This window comes from Ixodes scapularis, unplaced genomic scaffold, assembly GCF_016920785.2.
Source record: "Ixodes scapularis isolate PalLabHiFi unplaced genomic scaffold, ASM1692078v2 PGA_scaffold4__175_contigs__length_147842914, whole genome shotgun sequence".
NCBI lineage: Eukaryota > Metazoa > Arthropoda > Arachnida > Ixodida > Ixodidae > Ixodes > Ixodes scapularis.
Window position 1 is genome coordinate 48,587,443 of NW_024609879.1, and position 21,158 is coordinate 48,608,600.

Sequence of the window (21,158 nt, forward strand, 5' to 3'; positions counted from 1 at the left end):
GACGAATCCGAATTTTCATTACTCCGAAAAATGATTTTAATAGACTTTTATCTCTTGTCCCTCGGCCGGCTTCGAACCGGAGCCCTTTCGTTCAGGAATAGCAGGCAGGATCACGAGGGAGGAGAAGGGAGGAGGAATATACCCTCCCCTCAGTACCCTTCCCTCCTTCTCCTCAAGAGCTGCGCTCCAATTCGGCGGTACAGGGAGTTGCAAACGGCTTTAATTTTTGGTTAAAAATACACAAATCACAAAAAAAAAAAATTAGTCTCTACTTTTTTTAGCACTCAAAGATTTTTCTATTAATCCACAAACATATCGTGCCAACATATGAACAATAGTTGATCAGACGTGCTTGACTTTATTTCTGTTGTGTATTTTTGCAGGTATAGTGCCGGGAAAATCACTGCACGTATATTATAAATTAGAGAATATGAAAACCACAATAATCGTATAACAGTTCCACTGATGATCTTCGGCATTTACATAATTTTTCTAGTACTAAACGCATCTCATCTTTTTTCTTTGATTTTGGATTGTATTATAAATAGAAAAAAAGTATCACTGAAAACAACTCCAGCCGTTAGGTGAGATTAGCGCACTACCTTATCCTATTTTAATTTGAGCAAATTTGGACTTCGAAAAGGAATGCAAAATTGAAATGCATTCATGAAACGTTAAACATGCAAACGATATATATTATGTAAGAAAAACGTATTAATTACATTTAAGCAAGCCAGCTCGTGATGTACCATCTTCAGGCCTGAACATTCTCAGAAATGATACTTTAGACGAAGAGAAAAGATTTCAGATATAACACGCACATATATAGTATTGTTACGATAAGAGAGATATAATAACACAAGATAAATATTTTTCTTGTATCCAGTTACGATGCCCACCGTCTTAAAATATCTACGGCCGAATATCGAAGCAAAAGGGGACACGGATGACTTGATTCATTTTGTGGGGCTGGTGGCCAAGGACCGGAGGAGCAAACAAAAAGTGAGCTTCGCTTGTTTGTTTCTTCCTTCTCATTCGAATTAAAATTATACTCCAGTCTGTCTAACAGAATAGAAGGATGATCCCTGGTTTAGTTATTGCCTATTGCACAGCAATCATGAAATGCCATTACCCTGGTGCCGGATTTTTTTTTTTTTTTACCTTTTTAGTAAGCTTGTATGTTTTCTTTCTTTTTTTTTTCCTCCGGGGGGGGGGGGGGGGCATTTTTCTTTTCCCCACAGATTCGGTGTCACGTTCTAGTGTCGGTAAATTTTATCGCTCGGGTTTTTGTAGAAGAATGGACAGTGGCATGAGGAACGTGAATGGGACAGTCCTAGAAAGAAGAAACTTGCCTCCGACAGTGTGTGCAGAGGGTATTTTATTTCATGTATTTGCAGTGCGACAGCGGCCTTGAGAATGTCGAAAACTAGTGTCATGCATCTGTATCCCATTTTAATATTGAAACATCGATCTTGTTCGAACGTTGTGCAGAGAGATGACGACATCCTGCAGCTGTTCCTCGACAGTGGATATGTGGATAGCGACGGGAACGTCGTCGAAGCCGTGAAACCTTCTTCTGATGGCGGAAAACGTAAGCAAATAAAAAAAAAAAGTTTCCATATGTAAGGGACATATTAAGTGTCTAGACACGTCACTACACGTTGATCATTTTATAGTAAGACACCATTTATGTTCCGTACGGACTCAATAGGGTGTCTACACGAGATCCATATGGTGTTGGTAGACGCCCGCGGAGAGCCCGTACAAGGTATACGGGGTCCGCAGGGAAGCCATCTGGGGTCCACACAGGGTCTTTATGGGGTATGCAAAGAATCCATACATGGTCTACAGGGAGTACCTAGGAAGTCCGCAGGGAAGCCATTCAAAGTCTGCACGGATTCCCTGCAGGTTTATAGAGAAGCCACTCAGTCTGCAGGGGGTACAGCTACGGAGTGCGCAGAGACCAACCCTCGAACTTTTTCTTCAAAATGTATATGAGCGTATTCCTCTGTTGCATGCAAGTTCAGATTCACAGTGCCTCAGGCACTCCACCGCTCGGCTACATTTCTAAAGTTGGCAAAATAGGTTCGATTTACGTAGCTTAAATGATCATTCAAAAATAATTGTTCTGATAATTGAAACCTGCGTTCATCAAGCCTGGTAGAAACAGCCGCAACCCCCCCTCTCCGAGACAACGTTGGCAAACAGCAGAAAAAACAAACAAAAAAAAAAAAACGTTGGCCTTCTACCTCGAAAATCCTGATTCACATATTATCCTTTCATTCTGCATTTTCACGTCGTGAACTTAGTCTTCCACTAAGCCTATTTTGGCCGCGCAAGCGACGTCGCAATTTCAAAATGACAATTAAAAACCCACGATTTGCTCTAGACATAACCCCATCATTTCAGGGCGCGGTATTGCCCCGGGCAATGAATGCTAGGCGCGAGTTGAACCACTTCAGTGTATTGTATCCACAGTCATCGCGCGACAGCGATGCCGTATGACTTACGTAAACACGCGAACAGAAACTAACATGTCGACGGATCTAAGACTAACGCGACGATCGAGTTGTTGGCTTCCTTATGCACTACCCCTGCTTCATTGCACACCCTAGAAATACGATGGTCTCAGACTGAAAAGACTAGCCGAAGAATTTGGTCCCCTGAACTCCGATTTGCTCCCCGAAGACACCATCTAGTTCGAGCTAGTTACCGTGCCCAAATGCTAAGGACTAACTGTACTCGACCGGGACTAACCGAGAGCGAAAGGAACCATTAGTCTAAACAAGAATTGGGTTTGTGTGGATACAGCGTTTAGTTGGTCAGCCATTTTAAAGTTGCGACGAGTCACTCGCTGTCGATGAGCAGTTTAGCCAGTGCGGTACAACCTCTGGCCTGGGGCCTTTAACGTGCACCACGCAGTAGTGATAGCTGACCGCACGCCCGAACGATGCTCATCCAAATCGAAACAGGGGGTGGGGATTGAACCTAGCATTCCTGGCTTCTGCAGCGCGAGCTTCACATGCTCCGAGCTGGTGTGTGCTAGCCCACTCGGCCACCGATCCCACAGCCATTAGTCCTTCCTAAAACAGGGTGCATCTGTCGAAACACGAGGACAATATTGCGGCGTCTCCTGCATCGCCAATAGCCAGCGTTAGCGACGTACTTACGGTTTCGGGACGCAGGGGGAGCTATCCACAGACAATCGTTGCATCAGAAACGCATATTTAAGGGTTGGAGCTGAATTTATAACGATCGCAGCCTCTGTTCCAGCACGTCGTGGAAGCGAGCGCTGACTCGAACGACGCCATTGTTCATGCCATACGGCTTTCGACCGTTGTTCTGGCGTCCTTCCCCTTTGCATGCTTTGGAAAGTGCTTTGAAAGCGTTTATATTCTCATTTTGGTTTAATTGGGATGAAAACAGCCTCGTAGCACGAGGTAAAAACGTTTGGTAAGACAAAAAAGGTTCATTCTGTTTTCTTTTCTTTTTGTAATCTTTAAAATCTGTATATTTTTCCCCAAGAGGCGATGCGGTTGCCACGGAGACGCGCATGCGCAAAATTGGGCGCTTTATACGGGGAAGCCAGAACATTGGTGCTTGGAGCCTGTGGGGACGCCGTTTTATAGACTTTCAGAAATAAGAACCCTGTGTACCGTTACTTTTTAGTAAGAGGTACATGCCTTGGAAAGTTTAGCAGCAATATTGGAGTATAATATTGGTGCGAAAGCAGCACCATATTTGTAACATCGTTAATGGTTGAGATGGTCACTGACCAAACGACTTTTTTATATGATTAGTATAAAAGGCGCATCGGTAGACTTTCGGGATGGCGATTGAGTTCGTGGGTGTAGGAATGACTGTGTTCTTTTTTTTAAATTTTGTCTTAACCAAAAATAAAGCAAAAAAAAAAAAAATTGAATTCGTGTGTCGTCGCCGTGTGTGTTGCGCGTGTATAATCTGCGCTCTATTTCCTTGTATATGTTAAAATATGCAATACGTGTGCACATGTGAAACAAACGCTGTTCATATGTGAATCAAATGAGCGTTGAAAATACCTCCCCCGGTGATTACATGTTTCACCAATTTTGAATTTGACGCTGACTAGCTCCACCTGGGTGCGTAAGGGCGAATTGAGTAATGAATAGGACAAGGGGCGCAACTTTTGGTCTCAGTAGCCCAAATGCATGGGTGCAAAAGTTAGTCCTGGCGCTTAAACTTTTAGGGACTAACGGGAGGGGCGCAAAATTTGCTCCCCTCCCCGTTAGTCCCCCAGGGGACTAATGGCGGCCTCTACAAAAAATTAATCAAGTTTCAATTGAAAGTGTAAAGGACTCACTCAATAGACCGCATTCAGTCTCAATCAAAACTCGATTGACTTTTTCTAATGAGTCCCTATTGAACCGTACCTTTACAAAAACAGGTCTCAACATTCTTTTTAATTTTTTTAGACTCTTCTTATTGCCTTTCCGCGATCCTACTGAATTCCTTTATAAACGCACTTTGTTTTGATTATTGTCAAAAAACTTTCAAAAGAAAAAATATTAATTTTTTTTGTAGACTTATTTCTAAGAAAATTAAAAAGAAGTTCTAAAGACGTTTTTCTGTAGGTGTTTTTCTAAAAAAATTCAAAAAGAAAAACAATAGATTTTGTTTTGTAGACTTATTTATAAAAAATTAAAAAGATGTTGTATCGACGTTTTTTTTTGTAGGTTATTTTCTAAAAATAAAAACAAAACTTATTGAAATTATTCTTTATGTAATTTTATAAAAAGATAATTTTTTTAGTATTTTATTTGGTCTGCGGTTGTGTGCGGGGTCCGGCATGACGGGTTTTTTCTTTTACTTTTTATTGAAAATGTGTTGACTTCTTGTTTACTCTGATTACTTTCTTTTGACTGACTTCCGTGACATGGTCAACAGAAATTTTGTTGATTTTGTGATTAAACTTTTTTTTTATTTTCTTCTGCCTGAGTCAAAAGAAAAGCATTGACTTTCTATTAACTCTACGTTGGATCTTTTTTGTTGACTTCCTGTTGAAAGTGTTATCAGAAACATTGAAGACGTTCTGTTTTCTTCGTGTTAAATTATTCAGTTGACTTTCTGTAGCCAGTGTCAATAGAAAAGCTACAGACTTTCTGTTGACTTTTTATCGAACATAATACATCTTGACTAAATGTCAAAAGTCGCCAAGTTTATCAATAGTCTCTGACAAGTTGAAAACCGTTGGGAGGAGCTTCCGTTCTTCTGCCTCCAGCGCAAGCCTTCTATCCTTGACAACACGTCGACGTCTCGCGCCCCTCGAGCTCGACCGCGCAGTCAAAGCACGACGGAAGGCATGGGGCGCGTGCTGGAGGCCAGGCGTTCGAAAAACACGCCCTGTCGTTCTCACTTTGTAAATGACTATCGTGACATTATTGACCTTATTCGAATAGTAAAGAAGAGCAAAATAACTACTTTAAAGTGGAGCAACAGTCTTGACTGGCTTCCTCCTCAGTGGTACTATGCAGAGAAGCGATAACATTTGTTCTGTGAGCCGTTTTTGTGGGTGTTGTTTTAGCGACTACACGGAATTATTATTAGCTGTACCAATGCTTTTCAGTACGAGATAGAGTCCACGAACTTCGAAACACTGTCTTCCCTTTGACAGACTTTCGAGAAGGAGATCAGGGACTTGGAACCTTAGTAAGTGCTGAGGTGGCCACCGGCCAAATGATTACCTTCAATATGTAGGCTATATAAGACTCTGGTGCTCTCAACCGGATCATGATTCTGGTGTTGAGTGCTTCATGGTGTATGTGCTTGTTTACAATGTTTATCTGTGGGATGTGTATGTATCAAAAACACACTATTTCCTAACAAAACTAAAAAATATATAAAAAAATTGAATTTTTTTTAACGTAAATTTGCGGTTCCGTCAAAAGGAATTCAACAAAATTTATGTAAGAAGGAATTTAAAAAAAAAATGTATGTAAGAAGGAATTCAAAAAAATTTAAGTGGCCAATTATAACTAGGAGTTAAATAGGTTGTCAAAACAAAGTCTAAAACACACCAAAAAAGTTTAAAAAGAAATAAAATACGATTCCAGAAAATTTTCAACAAAAATTCAAAAGAATTTAACTACAGATTTTTGTAAGGGTTGGCCACTGAGTGTTAATTAAATTTTTAGCAATTGCATTTCAATTTAATTTTGGCAATAGTGTTTGAATATAACTTTTGCTATTGAGTTTCACTAAAAAATTGCGATTGAGTTTCAATTAAATTTTTGCAAAAAGTTTCAATAGAATTTATTTCAACTGCGTTAAAAAAATTTGCAACTGGTTGGGAATCTTTTTGTATACAGCATGAAGGAAACAAAGCACATCGAGGAAACGAACACCATCATAACTAAGCACTCAGAACCCACTAATTGTACTCCCCTTGACTACCCCACCGCCTTATATACCCTACCTAAGAAAGGTATTCATTTGGCCGGTGACTACCTCAGCATCTACTAAGGTTCCCAGTTTGCTATTTCCTCCTTGGAAGTCTCATGAACGATAAACAGTGTTTGGACGTCATTGGACTCTATCACTTAATAGAATAATAGAATAAAAGATTGCTACAAGCAATAATCGCCTGGTGCAGTAATCCACAAACGACCAAACTAAATTGCATTCCTAATGAGTAAATTCAATAGAAGCGATATTGAGTTTCTTATTACCAAACTCAATTGCATGCCTAATGAGTTAATTCAATAGGATCGATATTGAGTTTCTAATGACCAAACTCAATTGCATTCCTAATAAGTAAATTCTACAGAATCGATATTGAGTATCTTCTGACCAACCTCAATTGCCTTCCTAATGAGTAAATTCAATTGAATTGATATGGAGTTCTTAATGACGAAACTCAATTGCATTCCTAATGAGTAAATTCAATAAATTCGATATTGAATTTTTATAATAAAACTCTATTGCATCCCTAATGAGTAAATTCATCAGAATTGATATTGAGTTTCTAATGATCAAACTGAATTGCATTCCTAGTGAGTAAAGTCAATAGAATCTATATTGAGTTTCTTATGATCAGTCTCAATTGCATTCCTAATGAGTAAATTCAATAGAATCAAAATTGAGTTTCTAATGATCAAACTCATTAGACATTGAGTTTATATTGAGTTTCAATTGACTCTATAGGAACACAGTAGAAAGTCAATTGAAACTCACTAATCATTTTTCTAAGGGGGTGGCAGCGCATTTGGTTCCCGGGGGGGGGGGGGGGGGGGGCCTAAGTCGCGCTCCCCTTTTTCTTAGGGTGTACGGAAAGCGAAGACTGAAAAAACTGCAGAGTATGTATGTACGAATATCTACGAACCCTGTTCTAGAGGTTCTGGGCAGCCTCTAACCATATTTATCTAAATGCCGTTGCCGCGTTAGCCATGGCTCAGCGATATTTTGTTTATTTTGAAATCCATTCATAAATGCATTTTTAGCCCTGACGATCGTGGACATCGCCGCCCAGTGTCGACTCTTCTTCGCTGCTGGCACCGACACCGCGATGGCGGCTATGATGGCCATGGCGCACTTGCTCGCTCTTCACCCGGAATGTCAAGAGAAGCTCATCAGTGAAATAGACGCTACCGTGGAAAAAGTAAGACGGGAGATATGTCACCGTCAAATTGGGATCATGTATCAAAAGTGAGGAAATGATTAGAAGCCTGGCATAACTGCATATTACTTAGTGTTCATCAGTCTTGCGTTATTGTTAAGATTATACTTCAGAAGGCGCATGTGAGAACATTTACTGAGGTATCCACCATGAGTTCAGTGGTGTTTTCAATGGTGGGTTATTTTAGACTGGAAATTAAACAACCAAATATCGCTATTATCCTCTTCAACAGCAATATATCGGGGCGATTAAAATGATCTGGTTTTATATCATTACTTTATTACATAACCAAAGGCATTAATTATATATAATTTTTATATCAGGCATCATATTTTCCATTTTGAAAAGACGTTCGTTACCGGCTAAGGTTTTTTTTTTCGCGAAACAACACTGAAATTGAACTCGTTCATTATTGCATTTTTTTTTATTGTCCAGCCTAGCACTCAGAACGATTGATTTTGAATCTCGATGCTTCGCGAATACTTAATGTCTCTCCCAATATGAATAGTATGAGGTCGGGCGCTTGTGATCTACGTAGGATTTTGTGTTTTCGGACCTTACATTTTGTGAAGCTCGGGGGGCTGTTTTTTTTTTTTTTAATTCATTGTTGGAAATTTGGAGTTTGTTTTTGTTAGATTCCCAATCCTCCGAAATTTGGAGTTTATTTTACATTGTTTTCTTATGTATTTTTTCAAAGCAAAATAGAGTATTGAAGGATGCTAACGTAAACTTAACTCATAAAGAACAAATAACCGGTATCGATATGTAGTTTTGCAGCGGCATTTGGTACTGGCGCCCTTGCTAGTGACGGTGCTAACTGTCCGACGACAAATTTTCGAAAACAATTGCTACTTCAATAAATGTCTGTTCTTTTAAATAGCCAAACCCCTGTACGTACAAAGACTTCAACTGCCCTCCGATATATGTGTTCACGTCTTTCACTGCTAAAAAATTACAACCCCTCTTTCATCTAAGAAACGCAAATGGTATGGTTTAAACAGGATAACGTAACCGCGGCTTTTGCTTCGGTCCAAAAGTACATGGCTCATTGTATTGAACTAACATTGGCGAGGTGAACGGCAAACTGTATTGCCATTGGTCCCGAATTCAGAAAAAACTGCATTGACTTTTTGTCAGAGCGACTAACCCTCTGCCATGAAAACCTTTATACGTATAATCTCTTCTTTTTTATGTGCTTTTTTTTTTGTCAACGTGACCTACAAGGTTGGAATTTTTTTTTTTAGATGAATCCGAATTGTCCAAAATTTTACCGGCGAGTCTTTTTCGGAGTTTAACGGATTTATCCGAAAACACTTAACTGTAAATATACGCTACTGTCATAAGCAAAAACACAGACGGTGCACAATGTACAGCTACCAGAATTTTTTTCCGACAATATTCCACATGGCTTTGTATGCCGCCGTAAACCTTTATGTAATGTACTTTAGTATTAATAAATTATTAAATGAATAAGAAAATCTGCAAACTCCCTGGCGTTGCGTAGTGGATGGTGCCTCGTTCGTCATATTCGCTCCTTACCTCAGGTACGTTCGATTACGATAACGTCACCTTTTCCAAATCTGGCGACATAAAGAAGATATTGTTTACTAATGCATTGTATAGTGATATCGCCTGGCGTTTGTGAAATTTCATCTCGTGTTTTTTGCGGTCATCTTCAATACTGGCGTTTAAAACTTGATCCAGAAGAAGAACTATTGCTTATATGTTACTTAAACTATTTTAAATGGCACCGATATGATCGTGGCGTTCATTTTACCAGCGGTTAATGACCGTGACCGGAACCTTAGCGAATAGGCTCGTTTGACGGATCATTCCTGAACTCTCCAACGATTTCAAAATAAATAGCCTAAATATACTATATGTGTTTTTGTCTTCATTCAAAACTTCATAATGATATCAGTTAAAGTATAGAAATTAATGCCGATCTAGGAACGTGCACCGTTTGATAAAAAAACAAACAAAAAAAAAAAACATTGTCACAGCTCGACACGTCAAGCGTGTCACGCTGAGGAAGTCGGTGAGTCAGAAAAGCTTCAAGTCCTCCAAAAAGCGTAAAGGACTCTTCACTCACGTATTGACCATAATAGCACGCATTATCTACGTAAATGTTCTCCATGCATTGAAGCATCATCGCTTACACGCTAACTCATTTTCTCCTCCAGGATGGGGTAACATACGAGAGCATTCAGTCCATGCATTACCTCCATGCCTGTGTAAAGGAGACGATGCGCTTGTACCCAGGTGCCATGTTGTGAGTGCCCCTTACGTTACGATTCTTGAGGGCAGAGTACAAAAAGACATCTTGACGTAAGGTCTGATAGCCTAGCTAAATATTTCCAGCAAAAATGATTATAGATTAAGCACAGTACCCTTTGCTGCAGCCACTTTTGCAGAATGTGTACACACCTGCATGGTAGATATGATTACGATTTATACAGATGCTCATTATACCAAGAGAAATTAGATAAATTATATAAACTAAAAATAGCATGATAAATATTTTTGTCTTTGGTTTGTCAGTGGTGTCCGCTGCTCTTAGACAATATTTTCCATATTTATTTCTACTAAAAATGCCTTATTAGGGCCGATTTTGAACCACTCTATAACCTAAACGCTTCCGTCGTTACTTCATAGCCTGATGAGGACTTGTACTCAAGAAACGACGCTCGCTGGAATCAACTTCAAACCTGGAATGAATGTGGACATACCAGTAGTCGGCATCCACTATGACCCGGAGTTCTACCCTGACCCCGAGTCGTTCAAACCGGAAAGGTAAGCACGCACCTCTTATTCTTCAATTTACACATTGAACAAGGTCAGTTGGATCTACCGAAGGCAACCATGTGGGCTGGGCAATGGAGCGGCAGAAAGTACCAAAGAACGGCGAGAAATGACCGGGGGAGCATCACAGGCCACATCGAGTCTTGCAGAGTGCGCGACAACATTTGAGAGGAACTACAGGTTGCTTTATTTAAGGTTTACAGATTCTTTTAAAAAAAGCCGTGAACGTTACACGTATGAGGCTTGTGCAGGTGAGCTATACGGCCAGGGAGATATAGTAGAGGGGGCTAATCGTAATGATCAGTCGGATAATTAATTACAATTCATTAATTTACCTTTTAACTAATACAAATAGGCATATGGCTCCGATTAAAAACTTGCAGAGCGTCGTCAAAAACCACAAAATCAATAAGTTTCAGAAACACATTCAGCGCGTGAGAAGTGTAGAAGTGGAGCAGGCACAAGGCTAGCGATTGCGGAACGCGGGTGATAAAATTATAATCACGTTTCGCCAGTGTTAGCTTTGCGCCTGCTGTACCAGTGGTAACTTTGGTGCTCCCCAGACTCTCCCGCGAGCTTCAATTCGTTCTAAAAAAGAATTGATTAAAGGGTTTTCCGATGACGCTCAGCAAGTTCCTAATTGTAGCGATATGTTTATTTTCACTAATTAAAAAGTTTTTAACGAATCTTAACTAATTAGCCGACTTATCGCAAAGATTATCCACCCACATAATGTCCCCCTGGCCGTATAACTCACTTCTACAAGCTACGTAATTGTAACGTTCACCACTATTATTAAACAAATCTATAGAGCTTAAAACAAGAAACGCCCTTTGTAATGAATGCCTGCTTAGATACATTGAAGTGGGCTTGTTTTTTTGTTGTTTTTTAAAGGTCACTTTTTCCTAGTGTACATTTTGACTGCGGGGTATTGTTTCACGCAGTATTCTGCATCACATATATACGTTTTGTTTAACGGGGCTGGAACGGTGTAGTCTAAACTCTACCCTGTGCTGTATGCCATACCACAATACTTGCTCGTGACGCTGCCAACATCATCATAGACCCTCGTATATAAATTTTCATGAAAAGTGTTCACACTCATTTAGGCTGCTTTAGGAAAGTGGCAAAACATCTTTTTCGTTTCGTCAAGACCCGGCCATGGTATGTGATGATGCCACCGCATTATGCCTGATTCACGCAGTGCGAGTTTGCTTTGATGTTGCGACGTAACGCGCCGCAGCTCTCGTCGCCATCTTTATCCCACGAGCGAATTCGCAACTGCGGTAACGTGGCACTATCTGCACAGGCCCTAAGGCACGAACCCACGTGTAAAGACCGAGCAAAAATTTCGAGTAATTTTGAATATAAGAAAATGATGTTTTACGCTCTTTGTTTTTATGACGAGCCAAGCGTGACACCGTAATCAGGTTTATACAGCTTTCGCCCCTCAACTACATTGCGGGCCAAGCTGTGTGGATGTGTCATGCGCGAGCGGTGCTTTGCTCTCTTGGCGGCCTGGCGAAAATGGACAAACCAGGCTTCTACAATGAGCTTGCTCGGTGCTGCGTACGACTGTGAATTCAAGCCTTAGACAGGATATTTCTCTGCTACGAGTTTGTAGTTATTTAGCTCGATTAACCTGCCGTCACTGTCAAGTGTTAGTCCGTAAAAGTAATTACCACGTTACTATTTCTGTTTACAGCGTGAACTTAAAAGGTACCACGAGAGTGTCTGAACTGTGTGTTTTTTGGAATCATTGCAGATTCCTGCCTGAAAACAAGGACTCTCACACACCGTACACGTTCCTTCCGTTTGGCAGTGGCCCGAGAAGTTGCGTGGGAATGCGGCTGGGGTATCTGACAGTCAAAGTTGTTATGGTCTGCCTACTACAGCACGTCAAGTTTGGCACCTGTCCTGAGACGATGGTACGAAGCCTTGCTTTCACTACTTCCTTAAAGCTTTTCTGTGCAGAAGAGTGCAAGACGCAGGGCCGAACACGTGACTTTAAAACTTAGTTCTCACATCTCCTGCGAACTGTGCATTTTTAGACTAAATTAAAATTTCGCTTGAGATTAGATTAAACTCGCTTCGAACTCCTTACACAGTGCGTGTACAACGTTTGGACACTAAAGTGGTAAAACAATTCGCCTAGAAATCATTTCAATACAAAAGCATGCAGTTTAGATTGGTACTCTCGAGTGAAATAATATGTGGGTGTATTGAAGATTTGCGTCAAGCGCATTGAAGAGATATTAATAAAGATTTCGAAGTTTTTTTTTTTATATATAAAGTAAGTTGTCTTGATTCACGGTCTGTGTGTGTGTGCGTGGGGGGGGGGGGGGGGTTCTTTCCGTGCAGTCTCTCTTCGCGGAGATTTTGTACGGATATCTTCCCCTAAAATAAAGCAAAAAGACACAATTATTCAAGGCGATATTGAAGCATTTGCAAGGCTTATGCTTATCAGGTAAAAATGCAACCCGATAATCGTAAGCAAAGGCTAACGCGTGAATCACCGAGTAGTGTTTACTTAACGCTCATCCTACCTCCCCTCTGTCCCCCCGTAAATTCGGGGATATTACGTCCACGATGACAAGTTAATCAAAGAGCTAAAATTGGCCTGTTCACTAATCCACAAATTTTTCCAAACAACCTCCAATGCTCACGTCGGCACTCCTCTGCTTGTTACCATAAAACAATGTGTAAAATCTTGATTGCTAAATAATATTTTAGTGTTATACCAACTAAAGCCAACGTAACATAATCTAACGACACTGCATGAACATGCTTTTAGAGTTTTTGTGTAACGCTACTTGTAACGCAAGGGTCAAAATGAACATCATAGAGCATGTTATTAGCAGTTCACACTTGCTCTTTTAGGGGGTTATGTTACAAAGTGGGTTCTCTACCCACTGCTCGCCTAGGTGGCAGAATGGTAAAAAAATATATATAAATGAAAATCGTTTTGTGGCACATGAGCGCCCGTAAAAATGTCCGTAAATCGGGAGGATCAATTAAGACCTCGTTTGAATAGCTACAGCTTTAGCAGCAACTTTGTTTCAACTAAGATGGTAGTGGTGTTTTTTTAGCACAAGCTCACCACAAGTATAGTTCTATGTTATAAAGGGCGATGTTTTTATTTGTTCCAGATTCCTTTGAAGCTGAAAGCAAGGTGTCTTCTACCAGTGCCAAGACAACCAGTGATGCTTAAGATTTATTCTCGCACTTAGTGCTCGGCGTGGAGGTTCACATCTTCATTAGTGGAGCCATTTCATTATCACACTCTATATGACATGAACACCCGATTCGGTCTTAATCTGCGTTTACGGTCCTTACAGGCTGTTTTATATTTAACTGTGTCAAAAAGGCCGAAGTTATTGACTCCAACGTCTTATTCTGTGTTTCTCGTTCGGACCTTAACTCTCTAAAAAACTTGCAGATACTAAAAAAAAAAAACAACAAGAAGGACTGTTGGAGCTCATATTGAGCGCAATATTGTATATCCTTGGGGCAGGAAGTGGCAATAGAGTTTGTATAACATAGAGCTGTATTCACTGTTTGTGGTTAAAATGGAAACAAAGGTTGTCGTTGTGTGAAAATATAAACATGAATTATTTTGTGTAAATAAAGACAGTTACTCTTGAAATTTCGCTTACGCTCGGTGCTGTTGTCGCTCCCCTAGTGAAAAATCTTAATGGTATATAAAATGTATTGGTTCAATAAGCACATACAATCAAATAAGATCATATAAAACACATACCCTATTGAAAATTCCATCAAGCTTCGTAATTTGGGACACTGACTGCCAGTCAGCAGCTTTGGTGGAACGTGATGGACCATCAGACGTCATCTGATGGTCCATCAGATGACGTCTGACTGCCACTGCCAAGGGAATTTCATCACAAGGGCAGCATTTATATAAGAGTAAAGCTATACGCACTCATAAATATCGCTAAATGCCCCGATAAAACAAAAAGTTAGTGAGAAAAAAAAAAAAAAAAGCAGCACCACCGCGCATCGAACCCACGACCACATGCGTATATATCGGGCACCTTAACCGCTATGCTCCGCCCCACCGTTAGAGAAACTCGATTTGACTATTCGTTTTATACAAAATGCTTTGGCTGCAAATGCAGTTAAGCCGTCAGCATGTTATGCAAAGCACTTGTACATCACTCGCCGTACTTCAGTTCTACTCACCTGCCATGTACAGTACTTTCGCGTCGTAGAACGATCCTTTTGTTCGCGCATCACCGGCCCAGTAGACCTGGTACACCCTGTCGTCTTCAACTACACCACTTAAGTCCCTTACATCGTCGGAACTCACAACAGGCTGGGTCTTGTCGAGTAGAAATTCTACTAAAACATAAGACATTGTAGAGCCCGGGCAGGATCGACAGGTTGGAGCAAGCGGGCAAACAAAACGAGTCGAGAGCGATCGTTCATGAAAGCTCGGCGAAGCCTCTATGGGCGAAGCGAAGTGCGAAGTGTCGTGTTCGGCGCTTCGGCGGGCTTCTGATCAAGGTTGTCGGTCGGTTGCGTGTCATATCTCTAACGTCAGCGGTTTTATGGGCTCACGTCCCGAAATCGTTTTCTCGTGCATAGATTACTTTTCGTATTCATAGATTTGACGAAATAGTGGTATCCGAACGAACTTTACGTCCTTTGACCGTACGTCTGTCTGCACGTCAAAGCTTTCTGACGTACAGTCAGAGACAATCGATGTACAGTCAGAATCACCACCAAGACATCCTGATGGCATTTCGCGGCGGCCGACTGCCACCAGGAAACCATCAGAAAGCCGACAAGCGGGGTCTGACTGGAGTTTGACAGTCGGTCAGAGTAACTTGTTGGCCAATCAGACATGCTTGACGTACAGTCAGGCACAGTCAGCGGTCCACTAGAAAACATTGACTGCCAAGCAGGGTTACATTGATGGATTTTTCCTTCGGGTACGAACCGTGTAAGAACATATAAGAATGATATAAGATTTAATAAAAATGTATTAGCAATATTTACATATTTTCGTATACATTCTTATCGGGTTCAAATATATTCTTATTGAACATTTGATGATATGCTCTTATTGAATCAAGCAAATTGTTATACAAATAACATTTATCACTAGGGTCGTGAGGAACAGGACGTTTCCAATGGCATCCCTGAAATTAAATCGGTCGGCAGCGTTTAAAACAGACTTAAATGGAACCACTGCCAAGGATAGAACGCGCATGCGCATAAAGTGCGATCATTCACGTGGTATATTGATACTACGCTATCAGAACAATACTTACTTCAATATTCGCTTAAATAGGACCCGATTACTTGATTTCCAGCAAGCCGGCCAAGAACACATTCAAACCTTAGGGGTCGATACCCTTTCAGCTAGTTTCTCGTAAAGATTTGTAGCTTGCTTTCCCGGGCGCCATAGCAAAAATAACGGTTTGAAATTAGTCCGGAAAGTGAAATCCGGACTAAAATCATATCAGAGTCAAACCGAAAAGGCGGCTTCCGGTTCGCACAAACCGTGAATTTTCAAACCCGGTTCAAAGGCAAATTGGAGGAATAATGGAGAGGCAAATCCCGGTTCGCTCATACCGTGATTTTTCTCATCCGGTTCAAAGTCAAATTAGAGGAATCCCGGACAGGCAAATCCCGGTTCGTTCAAACCGTGATTTTCCTAATGCGGTACAAAGTCAAATTGGAGAAATTCCAGAGAGACAGATTCCGGTTCGCAAAAACCGTGATTTTTCTAATCCGCTTCAAGGTCAAATTGGAGGAATTCCAGACAGAAAAATTTCGGTTCACACAAACCGTGAGTTTCCTAATTGGTTCGCACAAACTGTGAATTTTGGAATTCTGTTAAAAGTACAATTGAAGGAATTCTAGACACACAATATGCGGTTAGAACAAACCATTTCTCGCCTAATTCGGTTAAAAGTCAAATTGGACAAAGTCTAGACTGAAAATATCCGGTTTGTACAAACCATACTTTGCCATATCTTGTTAAAAAAAAATGGGATCAGCCGCCTGATGCCGAAGACTTTCATGCGTATGGTTGAAACATCAAATTGCAAACAATCCATCCCGATACCGTACGGGCTGCGTCGATCAGAGCTCAGACCGCAGAATACAGCGAGCTGATACGCGGCGCCAAAAAGGTGACATCAAGGCTATTTTTGCGCAAGTCATCGCCATCTAATTCCGTCTAGCTTTTCCTATGCACTGTGTAATACTTGTAGGAGAAGCGCTAAACTAATCTCACTCACCCTCACGCTCACACTCACACCGGAAAAACGGTCACTCACGTCGCACTGACTTTCAACTCAAATAGTATTTGAGTTGAATCTTAGGTCCAGAAATCTTAATGATCCTAGCTCTGGAAGCTCGTGCGTAATCTCCAAGAAGATTGGGAATCGCGCAAATATCGATGTAGCCTTTTGCGCCCCCATCAAACTATCAGGCCTATGTAAAAAGTTAAAGCCATACCAAAAACTAATACCGTCTGCACTAAAAAGCATAGAACCCCATACATACCTTGCTCAGAAGGAGTGAGTTATTCCTTTCCCCTATCATGCGGCGAACAGTACATAGGACAAACTGGAAGATGTATTAATGACAGATTAAGGGAACACAACAACAACACCCGATTAGCAAACTCAGGACTTTTGGGCGTTCACTGCCGTGACTGTGGGTGCGCCGCGGACTTCAAAAATAGCACCATAATCGGAAAGAACCATCATCAGTTAACACGTGAGATAATAGAAGCAGCTGACATCATAAAAAGGAGTGACACCTGTGTTAGTAGTCCATCCATAACGCTTAGGGAAAAATAATTGTTATATCTTGATTCTCGAAGGTAATGTGCGATAGACATTGCTAATTATTTTGTACAGAAGAGAACGAAGTGAGATGACAAATTTAATACGGGTAAAAGAAAAACGAAAGAATACGAAAATACAATTTGAGTTGAAAGTCAGCGCGACGTGAGTGACCGTTTTTCTGGTGTGAGTGTGAGTGTGAGGGTGAGTGTACTTTAGCGCTTCTCCTACAATATGAATATCCAACTCGCCCAAGCATCCATTCTGTCATACTTGTTCATTATTATGCTTAAACTACGTTTTGTTTTGTTTTTAATATTTAAAAAAAATTTATTGATAACTGTCAAATAACCTTTTTCACATAATTTTCTCCACATAACAACAAACAAAAACAAGAACTACTGTGATGCCACAGCTAGATGTACACACAATCGGAAAGTGTCATTTCAGTATCTTTGAGAGCTTTCCTGCGGTCTCCTTGTTTATGCCTGCATGTTCAACATTCTATTATGGTGCACGTGCAGAAAATTTCAAGGGCTTTCATCAATATAGTTACGCAAAGCAGGGACTCGAACCGTAACCGTAACCGAAACTGAAAACCATTTGGGAACGAAAATTTTCAGTAACCATAATCGAAACAAAATTGCTATTTGAAATTTAAAAAAAAAAATAACCGTAACCGTAACCATAAAGTCTTTATTGGTAGCCGGTTTTAACCAATATTAGCCGAAAAATTAAAAAAAATGTTTCTCAGGTATGACCTGGAGGAGGAGGGATCTTGAAATATTGTGGCAATTTGACAGAGGTACTTTCAGCGAGTGGTGCGTCTGGTAACACATTTCGTTCAATCTAACCTTAGAATTAAGGATACTTAGTTGGAATCAGTGGTCGTGCTTATAATAAAAAAGTATCTATTTCTAAATCTGTAACACTCCTACACCGCTACAAGTATCAGTATGTGTCGCCTTCAGTATAATAACTAATAAGTTAGAATCCTCAGATGTCCCATCACAATTCGGTTCTATCAAAATCACCGATATTCCTGACATGCAGTAGCCAGTATGAAGAAACGAGGTAAATTGACCGTCATGCAGAGCTGACGGAAAAGAAACCCTGGCATTCATTTAGTCTGAAGCGTGTCGCTAGTGACAATTTTGAGAAAACACAAAGAAAAAAAAACTGTGAGAGGCTTAACATTTGCGTTAAGTGTATGTTTCATATTAACGTGATCCAGAATTTATCTGAACAGAAAGCAATCACGAAAGTTAAAAGTATTTTGTGAAGTGGAAGCTAATATATCCTTTGATGGGCCAGTATTTACATGGAAGTTCAGTGAGTGGCCGGCATCGGCGCTTTGCTGTTCAAACTGGCGAGCCCCGTCATGGAAGATTCATTTACTGACCGGCATCGTTTTACTTTTTTGCCTTTTTCACTGTGCAGTGAAGTCATTGAAATTCTGACGAACTGCGGCAATTCATGAATAGCGAGTGGAAATGTTTGTGTTGATCCATCCTTCCTAAATGACGGCCGACGCTAGGGTATCTTATCCCAGCATGGCAAGTCTGACGGGTTTTATCGCGAAAACGTAAGAAAAAACAATGCGGTGAAGAACATATACTGCTCAAGATTTGAGAATATGACCGCCTACGCCACGAAAAATAAATTTCACAACGCCGAGCATTACTTTTTTCAGGAAGCTAGTTTACCTTGATCCACTATACTTAAGGTCCGGTTGTATACAAACGTGTTTGGCTGTGATAAAAAATAAAAACGGTATAACGGAGCAAAAAAAATAAAAAAAAAAACCTGGCAATATTGAGCACGCGCTTTCAGTTACAAAAACAATAGTAAAAATTACTTTCAGAGACTAGAAAAGTAAGAGATGTGTTGACGCTACGAAATTGAGTGTGAAAATATGCTATTTCAGGCAGGAATTAACTGTTTTCTGTGGTAGTTACGATTATCTAACAGAAATATTTCAAATGTTCCCATAGCCAAACGATATCTGTCTCTTTGATAGCTTATGTTATACGACATATCGTACCAGAGGAACGTGAATATAAAAACTTTTTTAACTCAAATAACCGGGAAACACCACTGCGTTGTGGATGTTCACACTGCCGGGTTTGTGAATGTGAGCCCTTGACGCTATAAAAAATAAATGGTACAACGCCGAACGATACCATTTCGGAAAGCTACTTCAATTATCCGCGCTGTACTTGAATTTCAGGTATAAAAACGTGTTTAGGCCTAATAAAAAAGTAAAACTGAGGAGCGCAACCTGTATAAATAAAACCTGGCGGCACGCGGGGGATAGCACTGATCTACAAGCACAAATTAAATACTACTTTCCGGAAGTCACAATATTGAGAGATGTGCTTAATACGTAGCGTACTACACAGTACATATTTTAACAACCAAAATCGTGTTAAAAGGGTGTATTTTTTTAACCAACACCCTTCCTACACCCGTTTTTGAGTATTGGTGGGTGTAACAGGGGTGTACGAGAAGGCTTACACCCTACATACACCCCTCTTACACCCCTATCACACCCGTAGTTTGAAATATGTTAAGGAAATTGTGTTAGAAGGGTGTACGCACTCGTCGCAACAACCCCCGTTCATAACGTGTAGAAAGGGTGTGATGAACGTATATATGATTTCAAGGAGTCGGAGTTAATCACGTCGAAAAAACCCTTGTCCACGAGAGAAACCGGTAAGGACATCCTGACATCGATTGATCGTCATCGTGGTACAGTCATGTCTCGTTAATATGGATTCCGTTAATCGGGACACCCCGCAATATGGACGAAATGTTCGGCGACCGGTCTCCCGCCATGCAATTCTGTCCCGTTAATACAGAAACCCGCAGTCCGGACTATGGACGGCCATTTTGGGGACGAAACGGGAAAATACAGGCATTTTGTCTCGTTAATATGGACACGTGTCCACGAAGAAAAAATATTAGTGACCCCAGTGTGTACTACTCGGAATTCACCATTGCCTTTTTGTTCCCCGTCTGGTTACTTTGAAGGCGAGTCCACATACCCGACAGAAAAAAAGGTTAGTGAATCGTAGAGGTCACAGTTTGTACCCGGAATTCACTATTGTCCTCCGCCCTTGAGATAAGACCTGCGCGCCTGAAGGTGGTCATTTTTTTTTTGTTTCTTGTCTTTTAAGCTTAAACGTATGCCATCTCCTTCCGGGTTGGCATACGTGATGAATCACATTCGTTGTGCATAAGAGGCAAGAGGCAAGGCTGCACGCTTCTCCGGTCATTTTGGAGGTGGAGACGATGACGAATGTTAAGCGTAAACGGACAGAGCTTTCTGCTCAGCTGAAAAAGGAGATATGCAAATTCAAAATTGAAACGCCTTCAGCGTCTGTTCAGTACGTGAAAGAGTGGAGTGGAAAAAACCTTGGCGTTGATCTCGGAAAATCGACAGTCCACGCAATTCTAAAAGAATCAAAGAAATGGATGAGCGTTCCCACAGCCAGCTCCAGCTCCTGCCGGCAGTGACCCCCAAAGTTTGAGAAGTTGGAGGAGGCCGTCAACATCTGGTTTGCGGAAATGCGCTCCAGAGGGGCCGCCGTCAGCGACGAGATGCTGCAAGAAAAGGCGAAGGAGTTCGGCACAACGATGGGTAAGTGAGTTCTGAGCGTATCTTTTTAAGCACTGAGTTTGAAAATGTTTTCTCAAAATGTTACGCATTCCTCCCCAAAAATGTTGTTTCTTCTAATGATTTTTCTAGTTGCTCGTTCTTGTGCAACTACGCATCTACGTTTAAATAACTGTTCTCTCTTCAGTGGTTTTATTTTAATGTCTGCAATCTTCACGTCTTTATGCAGACATTCATGACCTGAACTACTCAAGAGGTTGGCTCA

The 21,158-nt window shown here is 40.8% G+C and overlaps 1 protein-coding gene across 1 annotated transcript in view; it reads left to right on the top strand.

The window, feature by feature from the left end:
* Positions 1-13,786, top strand: part of LOC8034917 (cytochrome P450 3A5-like) — a 29,417-nt gene extending 15,631 nt beyond the window's left edge. Inside the window, exons 8-14 of the mRNA XM_040211254.1 lie at positions 887-1,002; positions 1,492-1,591; positions 7,476-7,633; positions 9,835-9,923; positions 10,307-10,444; positions 12,219-12,381; positions 13,603-13,786. Of these exons, the coding sequence (XP_040067188.1) occupies positions 887-1,002; positions 1,492-1,591; positions 7,476-7,633; positions 9,835-9,923; positions 10,307-10,444; positions 12,219-12,381; positions 13,603-13,683 (845 nt within the window). The 3' untranslated portion in view covers positions 13,684-13,786. The remainder of the gene's footprint in view (positions 1-886; positions 1,003-1,491; positions 1,592-7,475; positions 7,634-9,834; positions 9,924-10,306; positions 10,445-12,218; positions 12,382-13,602) is intronic.
* The last annotated feature ends 7,372 nt before the right edge of the window (positions 13,787-21,158 follow it).